At 36.5% G+C, this 25,932-nt stretch overlaps 1 protein-coding gene across 2 annotated transcripts; it reads right to left on the bottom strand.

The window, feature by feature from the left end:
* Positions 1-676: 676 nt before the first annotated feature.
* LOC106065601 (pre-mRNA splicing regulator USH1G-like) lies at positions 677-24,974 on the bottom strand. 2 transcript variants are annotated; one of them, XM_056021667.1, is made up of 6 exons: positions 24,635-24,974; positions 17,920-18,024; positions 15,259-15,481; positions 8,130-8,309; positions 5,197-5,757; positions 677-4,309 (listed from the first exon to the last, which is right to left on the bottom strand). In XM_056021667.1, the coding sequence occupies exons 3-6, from the start codon at positions 15,420-15,422 to the stop codon at positions 3,778-3,780; spliced, it is 1,437 nt and encodes a 478-aa protein (XP_055877642.1). In that variant the 5' UTR covers positions 15,423-15,481; positions 17,920-18,024; positions 24,635-24,974; the 3' UTR covers positions 677-3,777. The 2 variants fall into 2 exon arrangements, with proteins under 2 accessions (XP_055877642.1, XP_055877643.1); XM_056021668.1 differs by lacking the exons at positions 17,920-18,024; positions 24,635-24,974 and having other exon boundaries at positions 15,259-15,682.
* Between the last annotated feature and the right edge of the window lie 958 nt (positions 24,975-25,932).

Here is a 25,932-nt window from a genome sequence, read left to right as displayed (position 1 = left end):
GGTGTGTCTAGTCAGGAGACCTCATCTCAGAACGAGAATCACAACCGAGGTGGGTCTAGTCAGGAGACCTCAACTCAGAACGAGAATCACAACCGAGGTGGGATTGATCAAAATAAATAACGAGGCCCGGACAATAGTCTGGTCCCAAAACCCTTCTTTGGGAGAAAAACTATATGGAGAACTGCCTGATCTAGAAACCACTGCCCAGTTCATATATATACATATATTCAGATATACTTATTTTAGGATGACTAGTCGGAACTCTTCAACATACAAATGAGAGCAAGGAAGAAGAAAACAAAAGGATAATCAAAGCTGAACATTTTTTTTTTTGTAAAGTGATTGCAAAAAGTTGTAAAAAGAAAATCGCTGGTTATGAAATGTTTAATTTTATCTAGACTTCAAATAAGGATTCACAAGAAGCTTCAACTCTAGAACTGTGATAATTGCGATGATGTGGGCTCGAAAGTCATCAACTTCACTTTCACCTATCCTTTGGTCTGAAGAACCGTTGGGGCTAACACATAATCTTTCGACCATCTTTCTCCATTCTTCTCCGTCTTTTGCATTAGATAGAATTTCTTTCAATGACAGCCCCCCTCCCCTTTTGATTCTTTTATATCGCCTTCCCATCCACAACATTCAATAATAATTAACTTACAATAGCCTGCAAAAGTTTACTTAAAACGGTGAATTTTATTAATCCATATGACACAAGTAAATAGAATCAGTTTTTATTGGAATGTACACTGTGAAATATTATAGCTTTAAAAATTGACATCACAATATAACAAGTAAAAAAACAACAAAAACTTTCTTCACAAATTGTAACCCAAAAGTGACAGTGTTACTGTCTATAGACATGGTAAGCAAGGCAATGAGGTATACGTGCAATTTGATGTCGCAAACGATGAAAAGCACATATAGTGTAACCCGTTTAACTGCATACCCCATAATCGCATAGTTTCAATGGTTCAATACAGAAAAAAAAAACAATAAAAAAATATTTTACTGAATAAACGAATATACTATTTTCTCTACTTGATATAGTTGACATAGCTCTTACTTGAACATGGCTTGCATGGATATTTGTGAATAAGGAAAGATCTTATTGTGTACCGACTATTTACTAAAAGTGAATATGGTTCCTTGCATGTCAAAACAAAAAATAAAAATAGGGCGATTCCTCGTGTCATAATAGCTTGCACATTGGATGGGATTTATCTTATCTTCTTATCTTATAAAATATAGACGTTACTTTAAAAAAGAAGATGATTACGCCCGTGTTGTATCTAGCTATTCCACATTTTCACAAAGCTTTCATCAACTCATTCCGTCTGTCTTTCTGTCTGTCTGTCTGGTAAAAAGTTCGTTCACGTTATTTCTTCCACACCCATTCTCGGATCAAGTTGAAACTTTGCACAATTGTTCATTGACGAAGACAGTACATGAATCAATACATCAAAATAGTGAATTAATTACTGGTTATTAACTATTTTGTTTGATACCAACAAGGAAAACTAATCCTTCAGTATTCACAAATAAGCTTAAATAGGTCGGGTTTTGTCCCCTTACATAATTGTACACGTTATCTCTCCCACAGCCATTCTCAGACCAAGCTGAAACTTCTAACAATTATTTATTGTACCCAACGAAGTATTAATCAATTCAAAAATAAACCATTTCATCAATTATTTAATTGTAATTAATTATTTTGTTTGATGTCGAAAAAGGAAAATAACGTCTACATTATTGAGTTCTTTAATTGCAAGTGCTGAGTTCTTCCCTTAAAATTAGCCCTTTTTTTGTTTTAAAGGCTTTTAAAAAAATTTTGCTTTCAGTTATTGCTTTATTATTGACTCAACTCATGTGACTGACAATCTACTTAATGTGTATACACCCATTTAGATACGTACAACTTGGCGTACAGTGGCCATGGATTTAAATAGCAAGACAAAGCTGTTTAAAAGCGACGAACGGCCATTTGACCGTCATGGAGTAATGGAAAAGCTTCCAATCATTTCTTCACAACTCTTGTCGTACGGTTCAGTGCAAAGGACCTAACCCTTGGATATTTAATGCAATGTTCCACCATTAGAAGCTATTTTTTTTTATTACACAGATTTGACCTTTGAAATTAACATAAAGAAATAAATATTACGACTAAGTCGAAAGACAACGTCAACAAAAAGTTTAACCTTTACACTAGTCTTATCAGTGTGTGTTCAATGGTTTATATGTCAGTGTTTTATTTATTTTCAATATGACGTGTGTTGTATGATGTTGCGAAGGCTGCGTTACGCCATGACGTTAGATAATCTTTGAGCTTGCTAATGAGGTTTCTGAAACCTAGTTAAAAAGAGATTATTTTTTTTTTTGTAAACCCATGTAGACTTAAAAGTAATTACTACCACAAAACTCGAACGACCACTAACAGCAGATCTGAGCTGTTTGAATACCTGAAGTCACGTCTCCTATCGGACAACCTCTCTCTCTCTCTCTCTTCCACTTGTCTATCATGGGTTTCCCAAGGGTTATAATGGTAGGTGGATTTAGTTTTTAAAAAGTCAACAGTAACAAGTATGTTTCTTAGTTAATGACTACTATGCTAGAAGTGTTTCTGTAGACTATTTTTAGTTGACGTTCTAGATTCTAACTTAAAAAACACTGCTATTGAAAGTCTCAATAATTTGATTGTTACAATGAAATTTTCAATTAAAAAACAAAAGCATCAGAGCTATTAGAATTATGTTAGGAACACCCGTACATACCCCTCCCTCCTAGTATTCAAGCACTGCTACAACTACAAGAGATTTGCTATTGCTCTTCTATCCCTAACCTCTGACCTCTGTAGCACTAATAACTTCGAGTTAAATAATAATAAAAAAAATAAAATCAATATAGGACTAGGCGTTCTAATCCTATGATGATCATTACAAGAACTGTTGGATATTTCAAGTCATTGTTAAAATCGTGTGTATTAAAAACAAAGTTCTCTGAAGCCACTGGATGTTTTATTTGTTACATTTAATTTTGTGGCTTTAAAAAAATTATATCACTACAGTCACGTGACATTAAACGAATGCTGTGTTTTGTTTTCTCTCTTTGCTGTTTCCAAAAAGTTTTCAAAAAGAGTAAGACAGCTTTAAAAAACAGAAAGAGTGGAAGAGAACTAGAGAGAAAGGTGGAGAGACGGAGTGGAAATAAATTTAAAAAGTAAAACCAACTTCTTAAGAAAAAGATTGATACAATCATCGCTCATTCAAAGGGTTGTCACTTTTAACTAATGAAATCAGCACTTTGAAAACTAGTCGCCTACAGTTCTATAAAAAGACAAATATCTTATTGGAGATTACCAAACATGCCAGAAAATCTAAAAATAGCAAGCTTTTTTAGGTCATCCGGTATACAAAATACAGAAGTGTTAGCTATGTTTTTTTTTTAAGTTACATTGTTATATGTCTACACATTTTGGAAATGGAGAATCAAATTTTTAAGCTCTTGTAATTGCATCTTTTATTTAGTTGTCTATTTCTAAGTTCAATGGAGCGTCCTTGACATTGGTTAGTTTATCGTGAAAATCTCAAATAAAGGCTCGAGTTGGTGATGAAATCAAAGCAGTAAATGTCAGAAATACTTATTGTCGTTTGCTACAGGTTCAAAACAAATTACGTCCAAATCTCTTAGACGACAGAGTTTCCCACGTGTACGACAAGGCAGAGTTCTTGGGCTTTCTCTGGCTGTAGTTGGCATTAAAAGAAAACTAGCAGACGTGAATCACAAGTTTGTATCCACCATGCGAGATGGCGACTGCAGCGTTAAGTTCCGCCTGTTGATGGCCTCTCTGAGTTTTTTCCTCGGCCCGAACGGGATGCCGAGGTCTTTTAATTCTTCGTCGGTCATTTTGGTCAGGAGCGCCATGTCGATCTTCTCCTGGGCGAAGATGTTGAGCCAGTTGGCCGCGCCACATGACCACAGGAACATGTTGACCGTGGACATTTCGTCTTCATCTTCTTTGTCGTCGTCGTCGTCCAGGTTGTCGAGGTCATCCTGGTCCCAAGGCAGGTGCTTGGAGGTCAGCTCGTTCCGCTCGTCGAGAAAGCCTTGACCGAGGACTTGACCTTGGACAATGTCGTCCATGTCGTCTGGCGCGCCGCCTGCCATGGAGTCGTCGAACGAGTGGATTGGGTGAAGGAAAGGCATTTTGGTCAGGAATGTTCTTTTGCCTAAATTAAAAGGCCCGTATTCTTCTTCCCCAAGGCCGCTGTCTTCTCCAAACTCGTCCAGTAAATCAGATTCACTCTTGGCTCTAGGGAAAGAGAGAAATCAAAAAGGGTCTTAAAGCTTAAGTCATATATGTAGAAAGCTTTTATCAACTCACTCCGTCTGTCTGTTAAACAGTGTGTACACGTTATTTCTCCCGCACCCGTCTCGGATCAAGCTGAAACTTCGCACAATTACTCACTGACATAGACAAAACATGAATCAATACAAAAAAGTAACCAGTTAGACAATTAATTACTGGTAATTAATTATTTTGTTTAATGGTAACAAGGGAAATTATACTTCAGTATTCAAATATGTGGCTATATTTGTTGAGTTTAGTCCCCTTAAATACTTGTTAACGCTATTTCTCCCTTATGCCTTCTCTGATCAAGTTGATACTTTAAACAATTATTTATTTTACTTAACAAAACATCAACCAATAAACAAAAGTGCTCAATTAGTCAATTAATTATTGGCAACTAAATATTTTGCTTGATATCAAATAAGGGAAATAGCTTGTACATTATTGTTATATATAGTTTTAAGGACGGAGTTTCTCCCCTTTAGATAAGCTTTTTTTTTTTTTTAGGATTTTTAAAATTTGCCTGCTGCAGTTCTTCAATTCATTATTAAATCATATTTATATGTTAGATTGAATTATACTGTTTGGGGGTGAATGCATGTTTGTATTGGTTATTGAATCTTGGTGTCAACTTTAAGTAGAAATGATGCAAATAAGTGAATAAAATAGGGGTGCGAAATGCTTTTCAATATCTTCTATTTTTTTTTTATATATAAATGGGCAGACATATCACAAACTACTATATTAGCGGCTTTTCCTATTCCAGAGGCCGCTAACATGTGCATTTATTTCATTTAGGGCCCTACTTGTGTGATCTATGTTCTAAGATACTGTGACAAGAAACTGACCTAGATATCTTGGTATTCGTAAACATATCTGTGTCTAGTGTTGGTCTTCTATTTGCTCTTCCATTGACTATCTCCCCTCCTCCCGTGTTCTGACTGGAAGTGACGTATATCACATCAGATGTCAATCCCACAATGCCTTGGCTCTGCTTTCTCGCCCTTCCCCTCGTGTCCACGTCTGCGGCGTAGCTACCCATGGACTCCAGCCTTTTGTTATGCAGCTTTCTGGCGAAGAGGTTGTTGCCCTGGCTGGATGTCCCGGAAAACTCGGAATATTTTCGTTGAGTCCCGGTATTTTTATGCACGTTGTTAACCGGATTCTTTTTCATTCGCATTGTAAGGCTTTCAAAAATGGATTTCCTGGGTCGGTTGTCTCTGTGGACCCCTTCTTCAATCTCCTTCTGAAGCTTCTTTTGTTCCTTTTCGGCTCTTTTTGCGGCGTCTTCCTGCCTCTTCTCATACTTTTTTATGTTGCTTTCAGCTGTTCGCATTGCTTCCTCTTTCAGCTTGGCCACCTGTCTTGGGTTTTTACTCTGTCTCCGAGCAAGTTCAATGTCTAGAAATCTGAAATGTAAATTGCTTAATTAATATTTTTAAGCGGTAACGGAAGGATAAAAGGTAAAATGAGACATAAAGTATCGGTACCAATGACTAAAGGTCAAGCTGGTAATGGACATGAATAGACTAAAACGTATTGTATCAAGAAAATATGTATTAATACTATTATTATTATGTTCGAATCCAACGAGTATTCATTCTCTGGCGCTGCCAGGGTCGAGTTTCGTTAAAGGGAAACAAAATTCATCGTAGTCCCTTTATCAGTTTCCACCGAGGAATTTTCTGGTGATGTGGCAGGTCTGCTGCAGTACCGCCCTTTGGCAGGCAACGAGGATGTTCCTAGGAATGCCAAAGGCCTTGGGGGTATCTGTGAGGTCAGTTGTTATTATCCCCTCGGTTGATATAACAATGGGGTATATTGTTGTTTTAGATAAATTCCATAAAAACTTAATCTCCAAGCCTAGGTTCCCATACTTTCGTTGTTTTTCCAACTCAGTTTTTCTTAAATTATGTGACAGTGGTACGGCGATGTCAATAATGGTAGCGGTTTATTATTATTATTATGTAAAACACGAACTAATATTCATTGACAGTCAGGGTAGAGCTTTATTAAAAGGAAATTAATTGTAATCCCCTCAACAGTGTCCACTGTGGAATATACTGGTAAGCGGCAGGTTTGCTGCAGTATCATCCTCTGACGGGTAAGGAGGACCTTCTTAACGATGTTTAGGGCCTCGAATGAGTTTGCTAGGTCAGTTGTCACCATTTCCCCACTATTATTGTTACAAAGCTTATATAAACTCACTCTTGTCTGTCTGGTAAAAAGTATGTACACATTATTTCTCCGACACCCAATCTCGGACCAAGTTGAAATTTTGTACAATTTCTTGTAACTGACACAAAAAAAAATCAATTTTTAAAAATTACGAATTAGTTAACTAAATATTGGTAATTTTTGTTTTCAAACAAGGGAGAGAAATAGTACTTGACAGTTATGGTGGTAGTTTAATAGTTGAATTATCTCCTATCCCTGAGTGAACAATTTTTTCAAAATCAAAAAAGAGATTTAAAAAAAAACGCTAAGGCTTGGCATGCACTGCCGTGAGCAAACTGCGGAGAATCTGGAAGAGTAGCTGTATTCTTCACTAGTGGTCATCATACTCTCATATGGTTGTGAAAGTTCAAACTGCGGAGAATCTGGAAGAGTAGCTGTATTCTTCACTAGTGGTCATCATACTCTCATATGGTTGTGAAAGTTCAAACTGCGGAGAATCTGGAAGAGTAGCTGTATTCTTCACTAGTGGTCATCATACTCTCATATGGTTGTGAAAGTTCAAACTGCGGAGAATCTGGAAGAGTAGCTGTATTCTTCACTAGTGGTCATCATACTCTCATATGGTTGTGAAAGTTCAAACTGCGGAGAATCTGGAAGAGTAGCTGTATTCTTCACTAGTGGTCATCATACTCTCATATGGTTGTGAAAGTTCAAACTGCGGAGAATCTGGAAGAGTAGCTGTATTCTTCACTAGTGGTCATCATACTCTCATATGGTTGTGAAAGTTCAAACTGCGGAGAATCTGGAAGAGTAGCTGTATTCTTCACTAGTGGTCATCATACTCTCATATGGTTGTGAAAGTTCAAACTGCGGAGAATCTGGAAGAGTAGCTGTATTCTTCACTAGTGGTCATCATACTCTCATATGGTTGTGAAAGTTCAAACTGCGGAGAATCTGGAAGAGTAGCTGTATTCTTCACTAGTGGTCATCATACTCTCATATGGTTGTGAAAGTTCAAACTGCGGAGAATCTGGAAGAGTAGCTGTATTCTTCACTAGTGGTCATCATACTCTCATATGGTTGTGAAAGTTGGACACTGAACGCTGAGGCTGAAAGAAGAACCCCATCCTTTTGAGAGTAAATCCTGCAGAAAAATGTTGGGTATCAGTTACCAGGAAAAGAAAACAAATGAGTTTGTAGTGTCAACACTCTGGCTGGAGGAACACCTAAAACTGTGAAGAGACAGAAGCTGATCTGGTTTGGTCATATTGTAAGATAATGAATCATTATCAAGAGTCATTCTTCAAGGTACAGTGGTGGGAGCATGAAGAAAGGGTCGTCCAAAGAAAAGCTGGCTGGACAATGTAAAAGAATGGACCGGCCTCTCTCTTGATGTCCTGCTAAGAACAGCTGCTGACAGGGACAAATGGAGGGATTAAGGTACGCGAATAGTCACAGCATAACGACTTTTATACGAAAGTCGAGATACAGATGATAATAACATAACGGTCGTCTTTACAAATAACAACAATAACACTCATTATATAAAACATCCTAACATTTCATCATTTTTACTCTAAAAAAAATTTTTTTTTGTTCTGACCTAACTATCTCTTGTCTGTTGTGCATTGAAGCGATGTCCAGCGCCGAGTGCAGGTCATTGTCAAGAGCATAGATATTGCACCCCCAGTTGACCAAATAACTGACCACGCCCATGTGGCCACGGCTGACGGCGTGATGCAAGGCGGTGTAGCCCATGTAATCAGATTTATCGACATCGCCCCTGAAAAAAAAAAAAAGAACTAATATCACAACACTATCTTCTCAATCAATAATCATTGGAAATAAAAAAATGAAATTAAAAAGTAATTAGTAAGATAAACTTCTGAGAACAAGATAATTTTGTCATTTCCTTGCATACTCTGGCCAATCTTTAAGCTTTAATCTTTCCTGTAACCAGGGGTGGACTGGCTATATGGGCATTCGGGCTAATGCCCTGTGAGCCGTTACCCAAAATGGGCCGGTAGGGCCATCGAAAGGGCCTTGTAGAGGCCACTATAGCACGTATTAAATTGTTAAAAGTTGTAAAGTATTCTCTTGTAAAAAGGGCCCTCTGAGCGTCGGGTCAAAAAAAAAATCTTTCACAGACTCTACAGTGTAATACTAATTAATCCAAACACATTTTCAGAAATATTGTAACAACCTACATCCGTAGACAGTGCTATTAGCATGCTACACCCTTGTAGAACTTACACACTGAGCGATGAGAAAAAGCGGATGTTGATATGGTGCGCAAAGGTGCACGCGTTCAATGTAATAAAGAATGGTTTCCGCCATGACACTAATGGTAGTTGTTTGCTTATTGCTGACTGAGAACCTAGATCTTAATTAACAATAAGGACTATATTTCTTATAAAGATATAAAGCTTACGCACAGTTATCGATACAATATTAAACTTAACACAATGATTTTGAGGGCAGATAGACTTAGAATTTGATGTCCACCATATGATAAACAATTTAAGGGCCGCATTTGTATATTTCGACACCCAGTCCGCCCCTGCCTGTAACAATCAGACTCTAGAGATCAATCCAGATTTAGGTTTTAAAACTGAACACGCAACGTACTAACAGGAAGTAATGTTATCAGAGCGTGCTATCACAATTATTCCAGTGTTTAGTTCAAGATGATAGATACACGTTATCTGACACAAGTGAATATACATGTAAATACAGGCAGACAGGTGCTTTAATTAACTTCATGAAGAGATGTCACAAATTATACGTTACAAAACTACATACCTAGATGTTTATGAACAACTAATTTAAAATAAATCTAAATTACAAAGAGAGTTTGTGTGATCACAAACTCAGATGCGGCCCCCGAAGGATCCACCCATGTAAAATAATTTTTAAAAAAAGACATATTGAATGACTTTGTAAGGGAATCAAAATTAATTAATAAATGTTTACATAGAAATCATACTTTTTTTTCAAAGAAGACCACGCTCAATGAACCCCAAACAAAATCAAAACTATGATTATGAGCTAAGGGTAAATTTATGGTATGAAATATGATTTCGAAAAATGAAACATTAAGCTACGATATAAAGAAGTAAACATGTGACTGGTCCAGGATTCTGTGTTTTAAATAAAATAAAAACCTTCTATTAAGTGACAATAGAGTCAAATTGTACATATTTAAACTTGAGAAATTGAAACATGAAACTCAGGCTTTTTTTGCAGCGACCAATTATCTTAGCGACTGTTCAGCTAATTTCAGACGTTGTTTTATTATTATTATTATTATTATCATTATTATTATTACTATTAGGCCTATTTCCATGTTGGCCTTTCTAATAAATATGCTGGTTGTTTGTTTTGTTTTTTAATGTGAACATGTAAATTAGATTCAATCAAAAGATGACCATCTACGTTAACTTAAAGAGCTACGAGTACAAATTACTTTAATAGCCCCCCTCCCCCCTCATCCACACCTTGTCTTTAAAACAAGCAAAATCTCAAGAAACAGTCAGTCTCAAACACTGCAACGTTCAAAGTGTGTCAGTAATTGCCTTCTTTTGAAGTAAACAAGTTCAAGGTTAGGTCACGCGTAGTACCTAGAAGCCGAGAGGACCCGGAAGAGCTGGGAAACTATCAAAAAACTAGCAAGAGACCGTGGAGAGTGGCGTGTTTTTGTCGAGGCCCTATGTTCCATGAGGAACTCAAAGGAGTGATGATGATTATGAGTACCTACATTATGACTTAATGATGAAGGATGTTTGTTTATGTAAACATATTGTCTTCAATGTTAACAGTAAACAACAATATCCCTGTCCATTTGGTAACTTATAAACACCATTGTCTATAAGTAATTCAAGAACTAGTAAAAAATAAAAAGTTCCCCATTTCAGACCTTTAGATCTATGTGGCAGATGATGTAAAGGTCATCTGTTTCTGTGGTCCACGGTTAACGAGAGTGTTTTGTGGCCAGCTTAACGACCAACCACCTTTACTTTTCCCCGACTAATGTCAAGTACCCATTGGAGCTGAGTGGACTCAGAGGCGACCAAAGATCCTGAAATTAAAAATCCCAGATTTCACCTGGATTCGAACCCGGGACCTATTGTTCGGAAGCTAAACGCTTAACAATTCGACCACTGTGCCCCCAATTCAAATATTATTCGATCTTTATCTAATATCTTATCTTATATAATACAGACGTTACTTCGAAAAAGAAGATGATTACGTCCTACGCGTCATGCATTTAGTCATGCATATTAACCAATGACCTAAACTCTGCCAAGTCACTGGTTTTCCTGGCTAGCTCAGGCAACCCATTCCATGCTCTAGTAGCACTAGGGAAGAAGGAGTATTTAAATGCCTACATTTAAATGGTCATTTTAAAACACTCACCATCTAAAAAAAAGCAAGCATTATTAAGACATGTGAACAGAAGTAAGTAAAGCCAACGGGATCCAGTGTCCAGAACTAATCCTGTGCTTTGAGTGAGGAAGTCTTGTTGGAGCAGTGTCAACAATGGTCAACCGCTGGGTCAACAGACTTGACCTAAGGCTACAATACTACCAGGTTTGTTTCTGGTACTTTTTTTTTTAAGTGATCAAATCAGGAGACTAGTGAAAGTAAACGAGACTTAATTGAGCTGAGAGCATTACAATGGGAGTCATGTGAACATCAGCCCACTTCAAACAAACTTCGTATCAATCAATATATAGGTATTAAGATACAAGGCAAAGGTGCGTGCTATATGACTCAACTGTAGTGTTGACACTATAGTATAGAAGGGAGTTCCATAAGGGAGAAAACTCTATAAAATACTTTTTTAAAATTGTATCCGATGTACACAATACGAAAGTATTGGTAGGCTATGTAATTTTAAAACAAGCAAAATTTAAAAAAAAATACTTTAAAAAAAACAATGCTTAGATAGGGGAAAGAACCGTACAATTACTGCACTACATCCCAACACTGTAAGATTTATATCCTTTTTGTTTTTCTACATAAAACAAAATAATTAATTACCATTAATTATTTAACTGGTTAATTATTTGATTGATTCCTGTCATCGACAATGAATAATTGTACAAAGTGTGAGAAATAAGGTGTACAAGATTCGTGTCAGACAGACATTCAGACAGACAGAGTTAGCTTTTTAATATAATAACTTGTGTGCATTTTTTACTACATCAGAATGGCTAGGTAGTTTCCTGGTGATGTGGTATGCGCTCCGGACATTGGTCTTGGTGGTCCCGGGTTCAATCCCTGTCGCCATCCCCTGTCATCCAGCAGGAGGTAAGAGCTGGGACGCAATGATCTCCCTTTCTGAACGTGCGCAGTAAGTCAATACAATTTCTAAGCTCTAGTTTCTTTATTTAGAATTCTTCCTCACATGTTCTTCCTTTTAATTACGTTCGTAATTAGGTTCCATTATATTATTCCATTATAACACTGTCTCTCTTGTTGTATTTTATTGTTTTATTTATCATGTAAACTGAATCTTAAGGATCTAAGTGTAAACAAGGAGCAGGTTACTCTGATTAAGCTAATTATTAAAAAGACATTATGAATTTACGCCAAGGCTTGTTCATTTTTCTAAATTGTAGATATTTTTGTGTATGACAACAAAATGCTGAGAGTTTCTGTAGCTGCATTAGAAAAAGGAAAAGATTTAGTAATAGAGATTTTCATCTTGGACGAAAAACTATAAATAGCTACATTTTTGGTGTATCCGTTGTACAGAATAAAATAAGTGTTGCTATACTACGGTTGTTTTTTGTAAAGCTTAATGACTTTTTTTTTTCACATTTTATCATTACAGAATCGAAATTTCTAAGGCCTTCCGTGTGTAGTTCAATTTGTGTTTTATTCAGTCATAGCACAGTAAGAGTATAGGACTGTTTAAATCCCATTCTAAAAATAATATTTAAAATTCATAACTCCATTCACCTATCTTAAAACAAATCATAGTTAACGAAACAAAAATTAAAACAAAGACAATAAGTGCACTGCAGTAATCATCAGAGGGCACAAACGAAAAGACATCCACGATCTACGCCGCTGATAGAATCGTGCAAATACACTTGTTATTTTGACTTGACATTGCTGATAGAGGCAATAGGACAAATGGAAACGTGTGATCCACTTAGAGCCGAGATTGTAATAGCATATGCCCCGCCCATATTCAGAGAATACAAACAAACCACACACAAAGGGAGAATACGAACAAAAGGAAGAATTGAGAGGAGGAAGAGAGAGAGAGAAAGATATATATATATATATAGAGAGAGAGAGAAAGAGAGAGACAAAGAGAGAGACTAAGAGATATTGAGAGAGAAAGAGAGGGAGACAATGAGATAGAGAGAACGAGACATAGAGATAGAGAAAAAGAGAGAAAGAGAGAGACAAAGATATATATATATATATATATATATATATATATATATAGAGAGAGAGAGAGAGAGAGAGAGGTAAAGAGAGAAAGAGAACGTAAAAGAGAGATGAATAAAATGTGAATTTAAAAAAAAAAAAACATCAATACCACATGAAGACTGGTCTCATAATGTAGCCTAGTACAGAATCATAGGATTATCGACTGCATAAATATCGGTACCAGATGATTGGGTGCGATTTTAAATTTGTGAGAACCTCGGGGGCTACAAAGTTTGAGAAACATTGACTTTGGTGTCGCAGTCAATAACCTTTAACAAACTCTTGCTGTATGTATCCACACGTCCGCAGCGAGAGATGACAAGCCAGCGGTTGTACCAGTACTGACAGCACAGTACTCTGGCTTTAAACAGGATACATGTCACTATAAGACATGTGTCTCTTTGGACAGCCACATGTATTACCAAGCATGCATTTACAATTATTCATAATAGTATTCGTTTTTTTTTCTTCTGAAGTGAAAAAGGGATGGGGGTAGAAAAAGAGATGGTGGGCCTAATATTTGTTATTTCAGCTTCCTCATTTTTTTTACATTTCTGTAAGGCAAACAAAACAAAAAGGGTGGAGGCTGGACATGATCGTGACATTACCTAAACAGTTTTATCAATGATTACAGAGCTGCGTTGTTTTAAATAACAACACTAGAGATTAGGTCGTTCTAAGAACGATTTTTAGTTTAGGCCAACTAATTAGTGTAGGGTCGGGTTTTTTTTTTACAAAGCTTTTTTCAACTCACTCTGTCTGTCTGTCTGTCTGTCTGGTAAATAGTTCGAACGTGAATTTTCTCCCACTTTCCATCCTCGGATCAAGTTGAAACTTTGCATAATTACTCATTTTCTCAAACAAACTTTGAATAAATTTAAACAATTAATCATGTATTTGATTAGTTATTTGTAATTAATTATTTTTTTATTTATCAAAATAGTGTAATAAGTGCTACTGAATAAGAAATGTATCTTCTTATCTTATATAATACAGACGTTACTTCAAAAAAAGAAGATGTGGATGTATATATGGATTTATCTCCCTGATTACGTTTTCTCCCACTTCCCTTCCTTGTATCAAGTTAAAATTGTTCATAATTTATTCCTAAATGGCCAATCAATAAAAAAAAAAAATAACCAATTAAATACTAAATTAGTAGTAATTAAGGGAGCTAAACCCTGTCATCTTGAAATGAATGGCAGTTATTAGCGGTTCTTTCCCTTAAATACGCTTTGTTTTTAAAAAGAGTTTGTTTTTTTTTTTCTTGTTTAAAGTCTTCATTTGGCACTTTTTGAAACATTTGACTCCTCAGCCGGATATTATGTTATCGGACATACTAGGACTATAAAACTGATCAGTGATGGAGACAATAAAAAGAAATATTATTTTAATTGATTTTAATTCATTTTTAGAAAATACAATAAACATGCACTTATGTGGCCCTGCCGGGCCAAGTAAAACAAAGGACGTTTAGGCCACGAGGCCTTCATTTGCTAAAAAAAAAAAGCATCAAAAAAAAAAAAAAGACAAACATTTAAATAGGCTTAGGTTAACTGTATGATGTTGTTTCTCTATCGAGGCAGAACAGAAAAGAGCTACACTGGTGTAAAAGAGCGGGAAATCGGAAATGGCGGTGATGCCAGGCAAAGATGGAGATGGGGTGTAGTGCTAGTGGCCATCTTATTTTAAATAAAATTGTGTTGGTTGTTGATCCCGCGATTTCGGAGGGTGCCGACATGTAAATGAGTTTGCTTTCGATCTGCTGATGGGTGTTTTTGCCTTAAGCCTATTTTTGTTAATTGTCTTTTATTGTTTGTTATGTAGCTGATGAAGGGCTCGTGGCCCAAACGTTCTACTTGGTCCCACACAGTCACATATATGTATGTTTATTGTATTTTTCTATACAGTCGTTCCCCCCTGCAGCAGTAAATCTTTGCTATTGAGGAATTAATTTTCAATGTGAGAATCCCCAAAATAAAAAATTAAAATTTATTATAAAAATCAAATGTATAATTTAACTGGGTCCTGACGACAGCGTTGAATTGGATTTCTAACCTTGATCAAAGAAACTCCAAAAGAATACACCATGAAAACTTCCCATGATATAGATTTGGGTGAAGTAAAATTATTCAAGTGTCTTTTAGAGCTCATTGTGTATTTTATCAAAGTAGAAGCAGTCATAGACCCAATGGGCGAGCTGAGTATTCAAAAACTTTTGACAAAAATTACTTAAATAGGTAGAAAATGAACACTGTTGACAAAAAAAAACGTATACTCACTCTCTCCCAACGATCAGTCTCAAGGCTTCCAAATTTCCATTGGCGGCAGCCCATAATGTCGCCGTCATACCATCCTCGTCTGCTGTGTTCAAATCTTTCCGAGTGGCTTCCCTTAGCAGGTCGACGTAGCCATCTTTGGCTGCATTAATAAATCTTTCAACCATCTTCGACGTACGGCTGGACTTTTTTTTTTAATCCAGCGCAATCATGAACTTATGGAAGTCTAAATACAGTAAAAAAAATATACGTTAAACAATATTAAACAATATTAACAAATATCTGACGGAATCAATTCAGCTGACGAGACAACATATTTCCTAACATCACCAATACGTGATGCCGTTTCACCAAAAGATAACTGCGCCTGTTTCATTTTGCGTTTCTTTGCACACAATCTTTTAGGCGACTACACGCTGACACACTTCAAAGATAAAACAATTTTTTTAAAAATGTGGTCTCGTCAAACTTCTTTGTTTGTGTTTGCATCTTATCATGTCAGTCAGAGGCGTTGTCAATACTTCAGCTAATAGCTAAACGGACGATTAAATCAATTGTTTCCTTAATGTTTGAGTTGCATTCCTTGTTTTGCATAGGCCTACTTTTAATGTTCGCAACAAAAAAAAATATTTCCGTGTAAGCGTTTGATTGATTGATACACACATTGATACACACATTATACGCGTAGATCTAGATCTATATTCTTTCTGATAGTAATGTTTTAATTATACAATTCCATGGCCCCCGTTGAATAGCGTATATGTCTTGAAGTCCTTATAGTCACAAGTTAACAGCATCACTAACCTACAGAGTCACAATGCTTCTTTGTGTGTATGCTTATGTGTTAAATGTCTGTAAGTTGTTTTTTTTTTACCAAGGTTATATCAACTCACTCTGTCTGTCTGTCTTTCATGCTTTTAGCTTTCACAATACGCTATGATCCTATCACTTATATGGAACTGTTGGGAAAATTGGGGGGGGGGGGGGTAGAGACAAAGAATGGGATATCTGGGTGAATGTTAAAGTAATCGATTTATAAAAGCATTTTTTTTAAAAGTGGTGGAGGGGAAACTACCTGTATTCGAGCTCATGGCTCACGCCTCCTCAAGACAACATACTAACCACTCTGCTAGTGATGTGCTTATGATTATTGAAGATTGTTTACATTTGTATTGTTAGTTTCAGACTTAAATTAAAGCGACGATCCTATAAAGGGGACTAATTCAGCTTAAAGCAACACTTCAGTCAAGTGCAATTTCTTTTCCTTTTTCGAGATACCAAACATAATAATTAATTACCAATAGTTAATTAACTAATTGGTATTTTTTATATTGATTCTTGTGTTGTCAGGTAAAAGAAATAATTAAGCAAAATTTCACCTTGATCCGAGATTGGGTGTTGGAGAAATAACGTGTACAAACTTTTTACCAGACTGACAGACAGAGTGAGTATCCATTTCCCTTTTTATACAACGCCAATTAAAGTTTATTTAATGGGATCAAATCAACAACGGTATCGTCAATCAGGAGAGAAAGAGTTAATTGTCCATAGGACGTAATTGATAAGAGATCCTTATTTTTTTGTCTTCATTCTCTCTTTTATTTCTTTTCTGTATCTTTGTGTTGATGTCGTGAATAGGACCTACGACCAGTGATACGGACCTGCGACCAACGATAAGGACCTACGACCAGTGATACGGACCTGCGACCAACGATAAGGACCTGTGACCAGTGATACGGACCTGCGACCAACGATAAGGACCTGCGACCAACGATAAGGACCTACGACCAGTGATACGGACCTGTGACCAACGATAAGGACCTATGACCAGTGATACGGACCTGCGACCAACGATAAGGACCTGCGACCAACGATAAGGACCTACGACCAGTGATACGGACCTGCGACCAACGATAAGGACCTGCGACCAACGATAAGGACCTACGACCAGTGTAACGGACCTGCGACCAACGATAAGGACCTACGACCAGTGATTAGGACCTATGACCGTCTCCTGCTTTATAATTGTAATCCTACGTAAATATTTCTTTTATTATTCTTATACCATTTGTCTTTCCATAAAGCAGGTGTGAGAAGTTCGATAACTCTGCACTTGTAACACTTCATACTTGTTATAATTATTACATTGTTAATATATTCATATGGTCCCAATGAACTGATTAATAAAAAGAAATGGTTCATTATGAGCCTGGCCAAACTGATTTTATTGACTCAATCTACTAGATGGCTTTGTAACATCTCAATCTCTCATTCAAGGCCTTAAGGGAGAAACTTTTCCATTTGATGAAGTGTCTAAGTGTACTAAGTGTACTCTACATACCACCACATTAAAGAACATTAAGCACGGTTATGTTCGTAAGGGGAGAGAAGAGTGACGAAGCTGTACAGCTGTGTTTGTGGGTCTGTTATTCTTCCCGATATATTTTCAATAGTCTCATACTGTAACACATACAGTCTTATCACTGATACCCTGGAGAGATGCCCGCAGTCAGTTTGACAGTTTTATCTAGATGGCCATCTTTGAGGAACGTTTTGAAAGATGTGTTTTAAAAAAATAGTGTTCACTTCATGGTGTTCACTTAAAAAAAAAAAAACAACAAGTTATGTGTGGGGAGTGGGAATGGAGAGAGAGAAGTATTTTACCTGATTGATTTCTGTGTATTCTCTATCGGCTATCGATTTCCCATCTCTGTATTGATCTCTTGGCTAGCATACACTCGTGAAGGTCTGTGGACTTGATGTCAGCATCTGAAACAGTACACAATGAAAACCTGGCGGAGTTGTCACGTCTGATTTGTTCAAGAGGGACAACTCTCGATCTCATTCTACTTCATGTAGTTGTCGAGGACGGGCCAAAATAAAATGAAAATTTAAAACGCAATAAAGATCTGGATCTAACCTGTTCCAGTCAGGGTTGTAATTAAATTAATTTTACTGAAATAGCTTATATTTAAAGCCACTGGAACAACTAAGTATGCCTAATTTTTTTTAAATTTAAATATCAATTTTACAAATTCTTTGAGGAGTATAAGTCTATGAGATTAATCAGGGGCGTAGCTAGGGACCCTTTATCATTTGAGGGCCCCGGGGGGGGGCTTGACCTCTTTAGGGGCCCCTGCATTTAGCGTAATATTTAATGTAAAAAAACACTCATTTGGGATCCCCCTCAAGTGGGGGCCCGGGAGGATTTTCAAATTCTCCCCCTCCTCACCCCACCCTAGCTGCGCCACTGAGATCAATGATATATCAATGTGGTACATTTCTCATAAAAATGTGCCTAAATTTCAGGGGCGTTTCCTAATCACCGATCCACGATGATGAGCTTGGTGGCTGTGTGGTAAAGCACTTGGCTACAGAACGAGTTCGAATCCCAGTAAAGAATGTTATCTTGCATTTTTAGAATACCCCTAAGTCCACACATTTGAAATGGGCACCCGACATACGTTTGAGCAGTAATGGCGGTTGGTCGTTGTACTGGTAACATAATACCGTCAACTGTTGACCATGGAAAGGTCTGCCTACAAAAATCATTTAAATCAATGTGGTTCTCTCAACCCTTCTATATGGATCTGAGACATGGACACTATACAGCAACTAAGACTTCTTGAGCGCTTTCACCAAAGATGCTTGCGCTCCATCATAGACATACGGTGGCAAGACCGCACTACAAACAGCGATGTCCTTGCAAACGCAGGTATTGACAGTGTAGAGCAGTGATTCCCAAACTTTTTTGTCTCGTAGACCCCTTGCCATGTTTTCCAGTTTTCGGTAGACCCCCTGAATTTTTCAGAAAATTCATTAACTTCAAATGTGTTTTTCTTACAGATTATAGGCCATAGAAATTCAAAATAAAATGAAGCGAAATAGAATTTAACATATACAATACATGAACTGACAAAACACAACAAAATAAACGTTTATTTATGGGCTGCTTTGATAACAAAAATTTCTAGATTGGGCTTCAATTTAGTTGTAGGTTTGATATTATCTCTTCTGGATTAGAGGATGTTTGACTGATTTGAATTTGGAAAATAAGAAAATTCATCCTGTGCATGCTTCATTAATTTAATCCTCACAAGAAACACTGAGAATATGACTTCATTTTGAGCAGAGTTAGGTAATCACATAGTAGCTGCAAGTTAACCTCATGAAAATTAATGAAACAAGTCGGTTAAATAGACTATGTCCGATTCCCACTTAATTTTTTTGTTTTTAAATTGGATCTTTAGCCCCCAACAACCCAGACAAAATATTGTCACTCTGTTTAAGTCACACATAAGCCTTTCGACAACTACCATACTTCAGCGTGAAGGAGCCATTGATCAAAACGTAGTTCTTTATAACACCATGTTATCAGACAAGGTTAACTAGTCCAGCTTTTTTTTTTAGAAGTATGTCGTTTACAAGTAATTACATGAAAACCTTTTAGTGTCCTAACTCAACCTTTGAATTGTATTATGGCCTAGAGGAATTTTTCTCATGATATCAGATATAGGAATGTGTAACAGGTTCTAAAACCTCTTCAATGGCTGGCAAACTCAATTTTTATGCCTAAAGTGTGCAGTTATCTGGAGTTTGATAAAGTATTGTAAAATGCTCACAAACCTCTTCTGTAATATCAGGCAATTCATAATAACCACTCTGGGTCTATTCTGAACTTATAGTGTTCGAATGTATTTCAAATCTCAATCTATTTTATCATGTTGGCGTTGTCTCAAATGATGTTCCAGATTTAATGGTTTCATAGCGACATAACTTTAAACTTTATTACATAAAAAGCACAAATGCAATTGTTTCACAAGGACGAGATGAAGCCAAATTTCTAATAATCAACATTGGACTCTCTACAGTCCTTTTTAGACTCGGCCATGTACAATATTACTTTCATGTAGATACAATTAAGCTAATTAAAATAAGATGTTAAACTTTTAAAATAAAAAAAAAACAACATTTGACTAACAGGGTTAAAATTCAAAGGATTAACTAAGGTACATATCGTTAATAGAAAGTAAAAATAAACGTTTAGACATGCTTAAAAGAGATCCACTAGATCGTAGACCCCCATTTACAGGTCATAGACCCCCAATTTATTTTTTCACTTCCGTAGACCCCTTGGAAGTCCTCGTAGACCCCTGGGGGTCTATATAGACCACTTTGGGAATCACTGGTGTAGAGGGACTTCTTATGGTCCGACAGCTACGCTGGGCAGGGCACGTATCCCGTATGGGAAACGAACGTATGCCAAAGCAAGTCTTTTATGGGTGAGCTAAAAGGTGGTCGACGTAACAGAGGCGCCCCACGGAAACGCTTCAAAGACCAACTTAGGCGCCAACTTGCATTAGGCCTAGATGACATCGAATAGAGCCTCTGGTTGCATGTGGTCTCAGAACGAGACAGCTGGAGGTCACTCACAAAGGCCGCGGGATACACATTTGAGACCAAAAGAAAATCTGCAGACGCAGACGGCGAAAAGAAAATCTAATTCGACCACCTGCGAACAATGGTTATGATTGCCTTGGACGTGGTAAAATATGTAGGTCACAGCTGGGGTGTGTGTAGTTAAATCGATATAGATATCTTAGTAGATCGAGAGGCCAAGTGTGCTTGAAAATGTCATAGCTTGGCTACCTAGAAGGGGGCTCGAGGTTCGACACCCAACTCGGGCAGAGTTGTGTTTACTGAGCGCTTAAAGGCATCACGGAAAACCAACTCCTAGATATCACCTCCCCCCCCCCCAACTGGTCCACAAATGAGATTGGACCAAAAGCGCTCTGAACATGCTATAAGCATGAAAGTAGCGCTATATAAAAGCTATAATAATAATAAATAAGAGATAAATAAGAGAACTTTATTGCACCAACCTTACAGTAAATCTTCTTCTATTGTGTATTTGTTAATAGTGTTTTCAAACACTTGTAGAATAGATTGACTCCTGAATTTATAATATATCTATGATCTATGATGATGTTATAGGTAGAATGCCAGACCTGATTATTTTGTTTTTTACAAAATATTTATATCTATTTATAGTTATCATTTTATTAATATTATGTTTGTTAAAACGAATGTAAATACTTCATCCCTAACACACAATTGTTGATTGTTCTTAAAACTGTGGTACGCAGTTCCATTCATTATACAATAAAAATTATCAATATGAGTGTCAATATGAGTGCCAATATGAGTGTCAATATGAGTGTCAATATGAGTGCCAATATGAGTGTCAATATGAGTGCCAATAGGAGTGTCAATATGAGTGTCAATATGAGTGTCAATATGAGTGTCAATATGAGTGCCAATATGAGTGTCAATATGAGTGTCAATATGAGTGTCAATATGAGTGCCAATAGGAGTGTCAATATGAGTGCCAATATGAGTGTCAATATGAGTGTCAATATGAGTGTCAATATGAGTGTCAATATGAGTGTCAATATGAGTGTCAATATGAGTGCCAATATGAGTGTCAATATGAGTGTCAATATGAGTGTCAATATGAGTGTCAATATGAGTGCCAATATGAGTGTCAATATGAGTGCCAATATGAGTGTCAATATGAGTGCCAATGTGAGTGCCAATATGAGTGTCAATATGAGTGTCGATATGAGTGTCTCGACTAAAATACTGAATGTTTGATTCACAAAATGTCAGTATTCCTAAACTGTTTTCGAAATGTATGGGTTCTGTACACAATGTGCATCAAGAATAGTCTAATTGCCTCTTGTAACGCAAGCTAGTAATGATATTTACCGCATCCTCAACTTTTGCTGTTCTAGTTCTATGACCTACTAGACAGCAAGGATGATGCCTGGATGTCATGATCACCCATCTAGTCAACCCATCTAGTCAACTTTCCTGTTACTTTTGTCAGGTGACTATCCTCAGTGCAAAGACATGTCAACTTGTGTTAAACTTGTGTTAATCTTGTGTTAATCTTGTGTTAAACTTGTGTTAATCTTGAGTTAAACTTGTGTTAATCTTGTGTTAATCTTGTGTTAAACTTGTGTTAATCTTGTGTTCACAGTCAGTCCAAAGAGAAATCAAAGTAAGTTCGATCCACTGATGGAACACCACGTTTCATGTTTACACTCTTTTCATTAGCTTCTCTCTTATCTTCTTATCTTATATAATACAGACGTTACTTAAAAAAAGAAGGGGATTACGCCCTACGCGTCATGCATTTAGTCATGCATGTTAACCAATGACTTAAATTCTGCCAAGTCACTAGTTTTCCTGGCTAGCTCAGGCAACCCATTCCATGCTCTAATAGCACTAGGGAAGAAGGAGCATTTGTACAAATTAGTCCTAGCATATGGAATGAGGAATGTGCCTTTATCTTTGTGTCTTTCTGAGTATTTTTATTTTCAAAAGTTTTGTATTTGAAGATTATAGTTCAGTGTTTTATGTATTATTGCTACTTTACTTTTAAGTCTTCTATCCTGAAGGCTTTCTAAATTTAGTGATTTTACTAAAGGTGTTACTCTAGTCAAATGTGAATATTCTTTTGTTATGAATCTCACTGCTCTATTTTGTGTCTGTTCCAGTTTCTTAATGTTTTCTTGAGTTGAGTGGTCCCAAACAGACGATGCATATTCTATTATTGGCCTAACCAAGGTAACGCCAAGGTTACCCTTAGATTTGTAATAAACCATCTAAATAGTGTCTTCTGTCGTTGTAGAGTATTGTGTTGTATTTTTTTGTTTTGTTTTTTAAAGTTTTTCCGCTCTTGTTTTCTTGTTGTGTATCTAAATATTATCTTCTGACATTGGAGAATTCAGTTGTTTTTTTTTACAAAGTTTATATGAACTGTGTCTGTAAAAATTCTGAATATGTTATTTCTGCTATACCCATTCTCCGATCAAGTCGAAACTTTCACACAATTATTTACTAAACCCATTAAAACATGAATCAATGAAAAAATTAACCAACAATTAATTGCTGCTAATTGATTTTTTTATATCGAAAAAAGGAAATAAATTCTACATTATTGATATATAGTTGTAAATGTGGGATTCTTCCACTTAGATAAGCTTAAGCTGTTGTTGTTGTTTTCTTTAGTATTTTATATTTTTGCATGCTTTTTGCGTGTGTTTGCTTGTTTGTTGAGCACGATCAATGGTATTACGTCGGCGACAGACACAGACTTATCAAACCTTACCTTGTTGTTTCAACTCAGTCATACGTCCCCGCCCTGCCCCTTTTGTCGCACGCAACCAAACGCAATCCTTACTGATAACAATGTCATTGAACGCCCCAAACAAATACAACAAAGCGTGAGTCATTAAGACTTGTGATAATGTCAGCAAACAGAAGGACTTAAAACAATGCATGCCATGGCAATAGAAAACTTTTGGCGGCACCAACTTCTCAAATAACAGTGTGTCAGAGGACTAGAGTGAACCGATCCACTCAACTTTTAATGGGCTTCATCAGATTACTTTGTAGATCTAGTTTTTACGCTACGACTTAATCCGGTACTTGTACGAAATTACTTATGTAACAAGATCTAGACCTAACCAAACAAACATATAGGGACTACAAATATACTACTGTACCGGTACAGTTGAGTCAATATTAGCTAGGACAGTAACAGCATTTTCACTTGACTATGTCTACGCTAAAAATTCACTTCACTAAGACCGACTAAGGCTAGGCTAAAAATTTACTTGACTAAGTCTAGGCTAAACATTTACTTAACTAAGTCTAGGCTTAAAATTCACTTCACTAAGTCTAGGCTAAAAGTTCTTTTGGCTAGAAAGATGTTCCTTTGACTATGCTATTTCTGTTGAACACGCAAAAAAAAGTTGTTTCTTTTTTTACGTTGGGGAGGGGGGGGGGAGCCCTTTTGAATTTTGTAATTTCATTCTTTTAACTTTTCCAGTAGACCTAATTCCTCTAATAAATCTGAATTCGTAGCCACACCAAAGATAGATCTCGAGTCTAGTACTGATATCTCAAGATTCGAACCATCAAGTCATTACGATGAGAAATATTCCTCTATCAAATGTAGTAATTATATGTAGATCTAGCTCTTAATGTTGCCTTACCTCCCCCCCCCCGGTCCAACAATAATTTTATAACGTCCATTTTCAAAATAATAATGATGGGGGATTTAAATGTTTAAAAAAATAGGTGCAGTTACAGCGGTATCTTAAAGACCATATTGACCATTCCTAGTACAGAAATAGAATATAGCTATTCAACTGTAGTTGAATTTAGATGTATTGATAGGCTCTATACCGGTATCTTATAGATTAGACAAGTGATAGGATCGTAGCTTTAACTTCAAATTTAAAGGCTTTAAAGCCAAGCTGTACACAACATTTTAATTTCGAATGAAAAGAAAAAAATAATAACTTACCTTCTAGGTTTAGTATTTGAAAAAGTAGACATTAAATCCTAAACAAGGTCCCAGCTAGACCTAGAATCTAAGTATTAAACACACCGCCACAAGACACACAAAAAAAAACAATAGACAGGGGACTTAATCATTACTGCCAGTAGCCAGTTGGTCTGATCGATTATCTGAAGAAGAAGAAAAAAATAGGCCAATCCGCAGGTAAAAAAAAAAACTGTAAGATAACCTTGTGGAGTAGAGGCGGTGGGGTTAGCTCGGCGTGGGGGTCAGGCTTGTTAATATTTCATAATGCACATCTGTCATTTAATGATGCAGGATCTAAGTCCAAGTTATTTTAGTCTTATCAGCCAATGGATACTTTTCAAACAACTGAATTACTTTAAGCAGAACAATGAATAAACAAGCATGCCGAGTAGAAGATTTTGAGCCAGTGGTTCTCGGAAAGGCACCGTTTAATCATGAGAATGTTAAAATTATTGGCGGACCCCTCGACAGTACAAGCAAGCAAAATACCAAAAAATGCTTTAAAAAAAAAAAGCTTATATTAATGTCACTTTAATGTGTATCAATTAGTTTGGATCAGTCATGTTATTGAATTTGTAATAGATCTATTCTAGACTAACAATTTTTGTTTAGCGCAATTTCATACTTTTAGCTTTCTCAGAACGCAATGGAAAAGATTTGAAAGTAAAATATTTCTCCCCCATTGCTCACTCTCTTTTCTATTATAAAAATGATGTGTATTGTTATGCTAGGAAATAAATTCAGCGCGTAAAAAAATAGGTTTTGTTTACTTTGGTTAATGTTTTATTGCTTAGCGACGATGATGTAATAGTAAAAACACAAACTAGAAATAGAGATGAAATAAAAGTTGTTCATAGATTATAGATTGGCGTCTTAGAATTTTTTCCTTTGGGGGCTGGACTTAGTTATTTTGTATAGTGACAGCGGGCGGGTTCCCTTTATTTCTACATTAAATGTTCTGAGTTATCAACACTCTTGATCCACATTTTGTTGGTTTTCGCATTTGTTCTACTTGTATTTGTTCTACTTGTATTTGTTCTACTTGTATTTGTTCTTTGAAGTTACCTCCGCGTTAACCGAGTCAACACGCTACACATGGCACGCTGAAAAGGTTCCGCACAGTCTGGAAGTCTGTGTTAAAATAATTTGTCATAAATCATGATAAATGGTAGGAGCTTTTTATTTTTATATATTATTATCTAATGAGGTGAGCTGCTACACACCACATCCATCACTCACCACATCTACTACACACCACATCCACCACACACCACATC

This window comes from Biomphalaria glabrata, chromosome 2 (genome assembly GCF_947242115.1).
Source record: "Biomphalaria glabrata chromosome 2, xgBioGlab47.1, whole genome shotgun sequence".
In the NCBI taxonomy this organism is placed as follows: Eukaryota; Metazoa; Mollusca; class Gastropoda; family Planorbidae; genus Biomphalaria; species Biomphalaria glabrata.
Note: the sequence above shows the minus strand (reverse complement) of the source record. Positions and strands in the feature narration are given on the sequence as shown.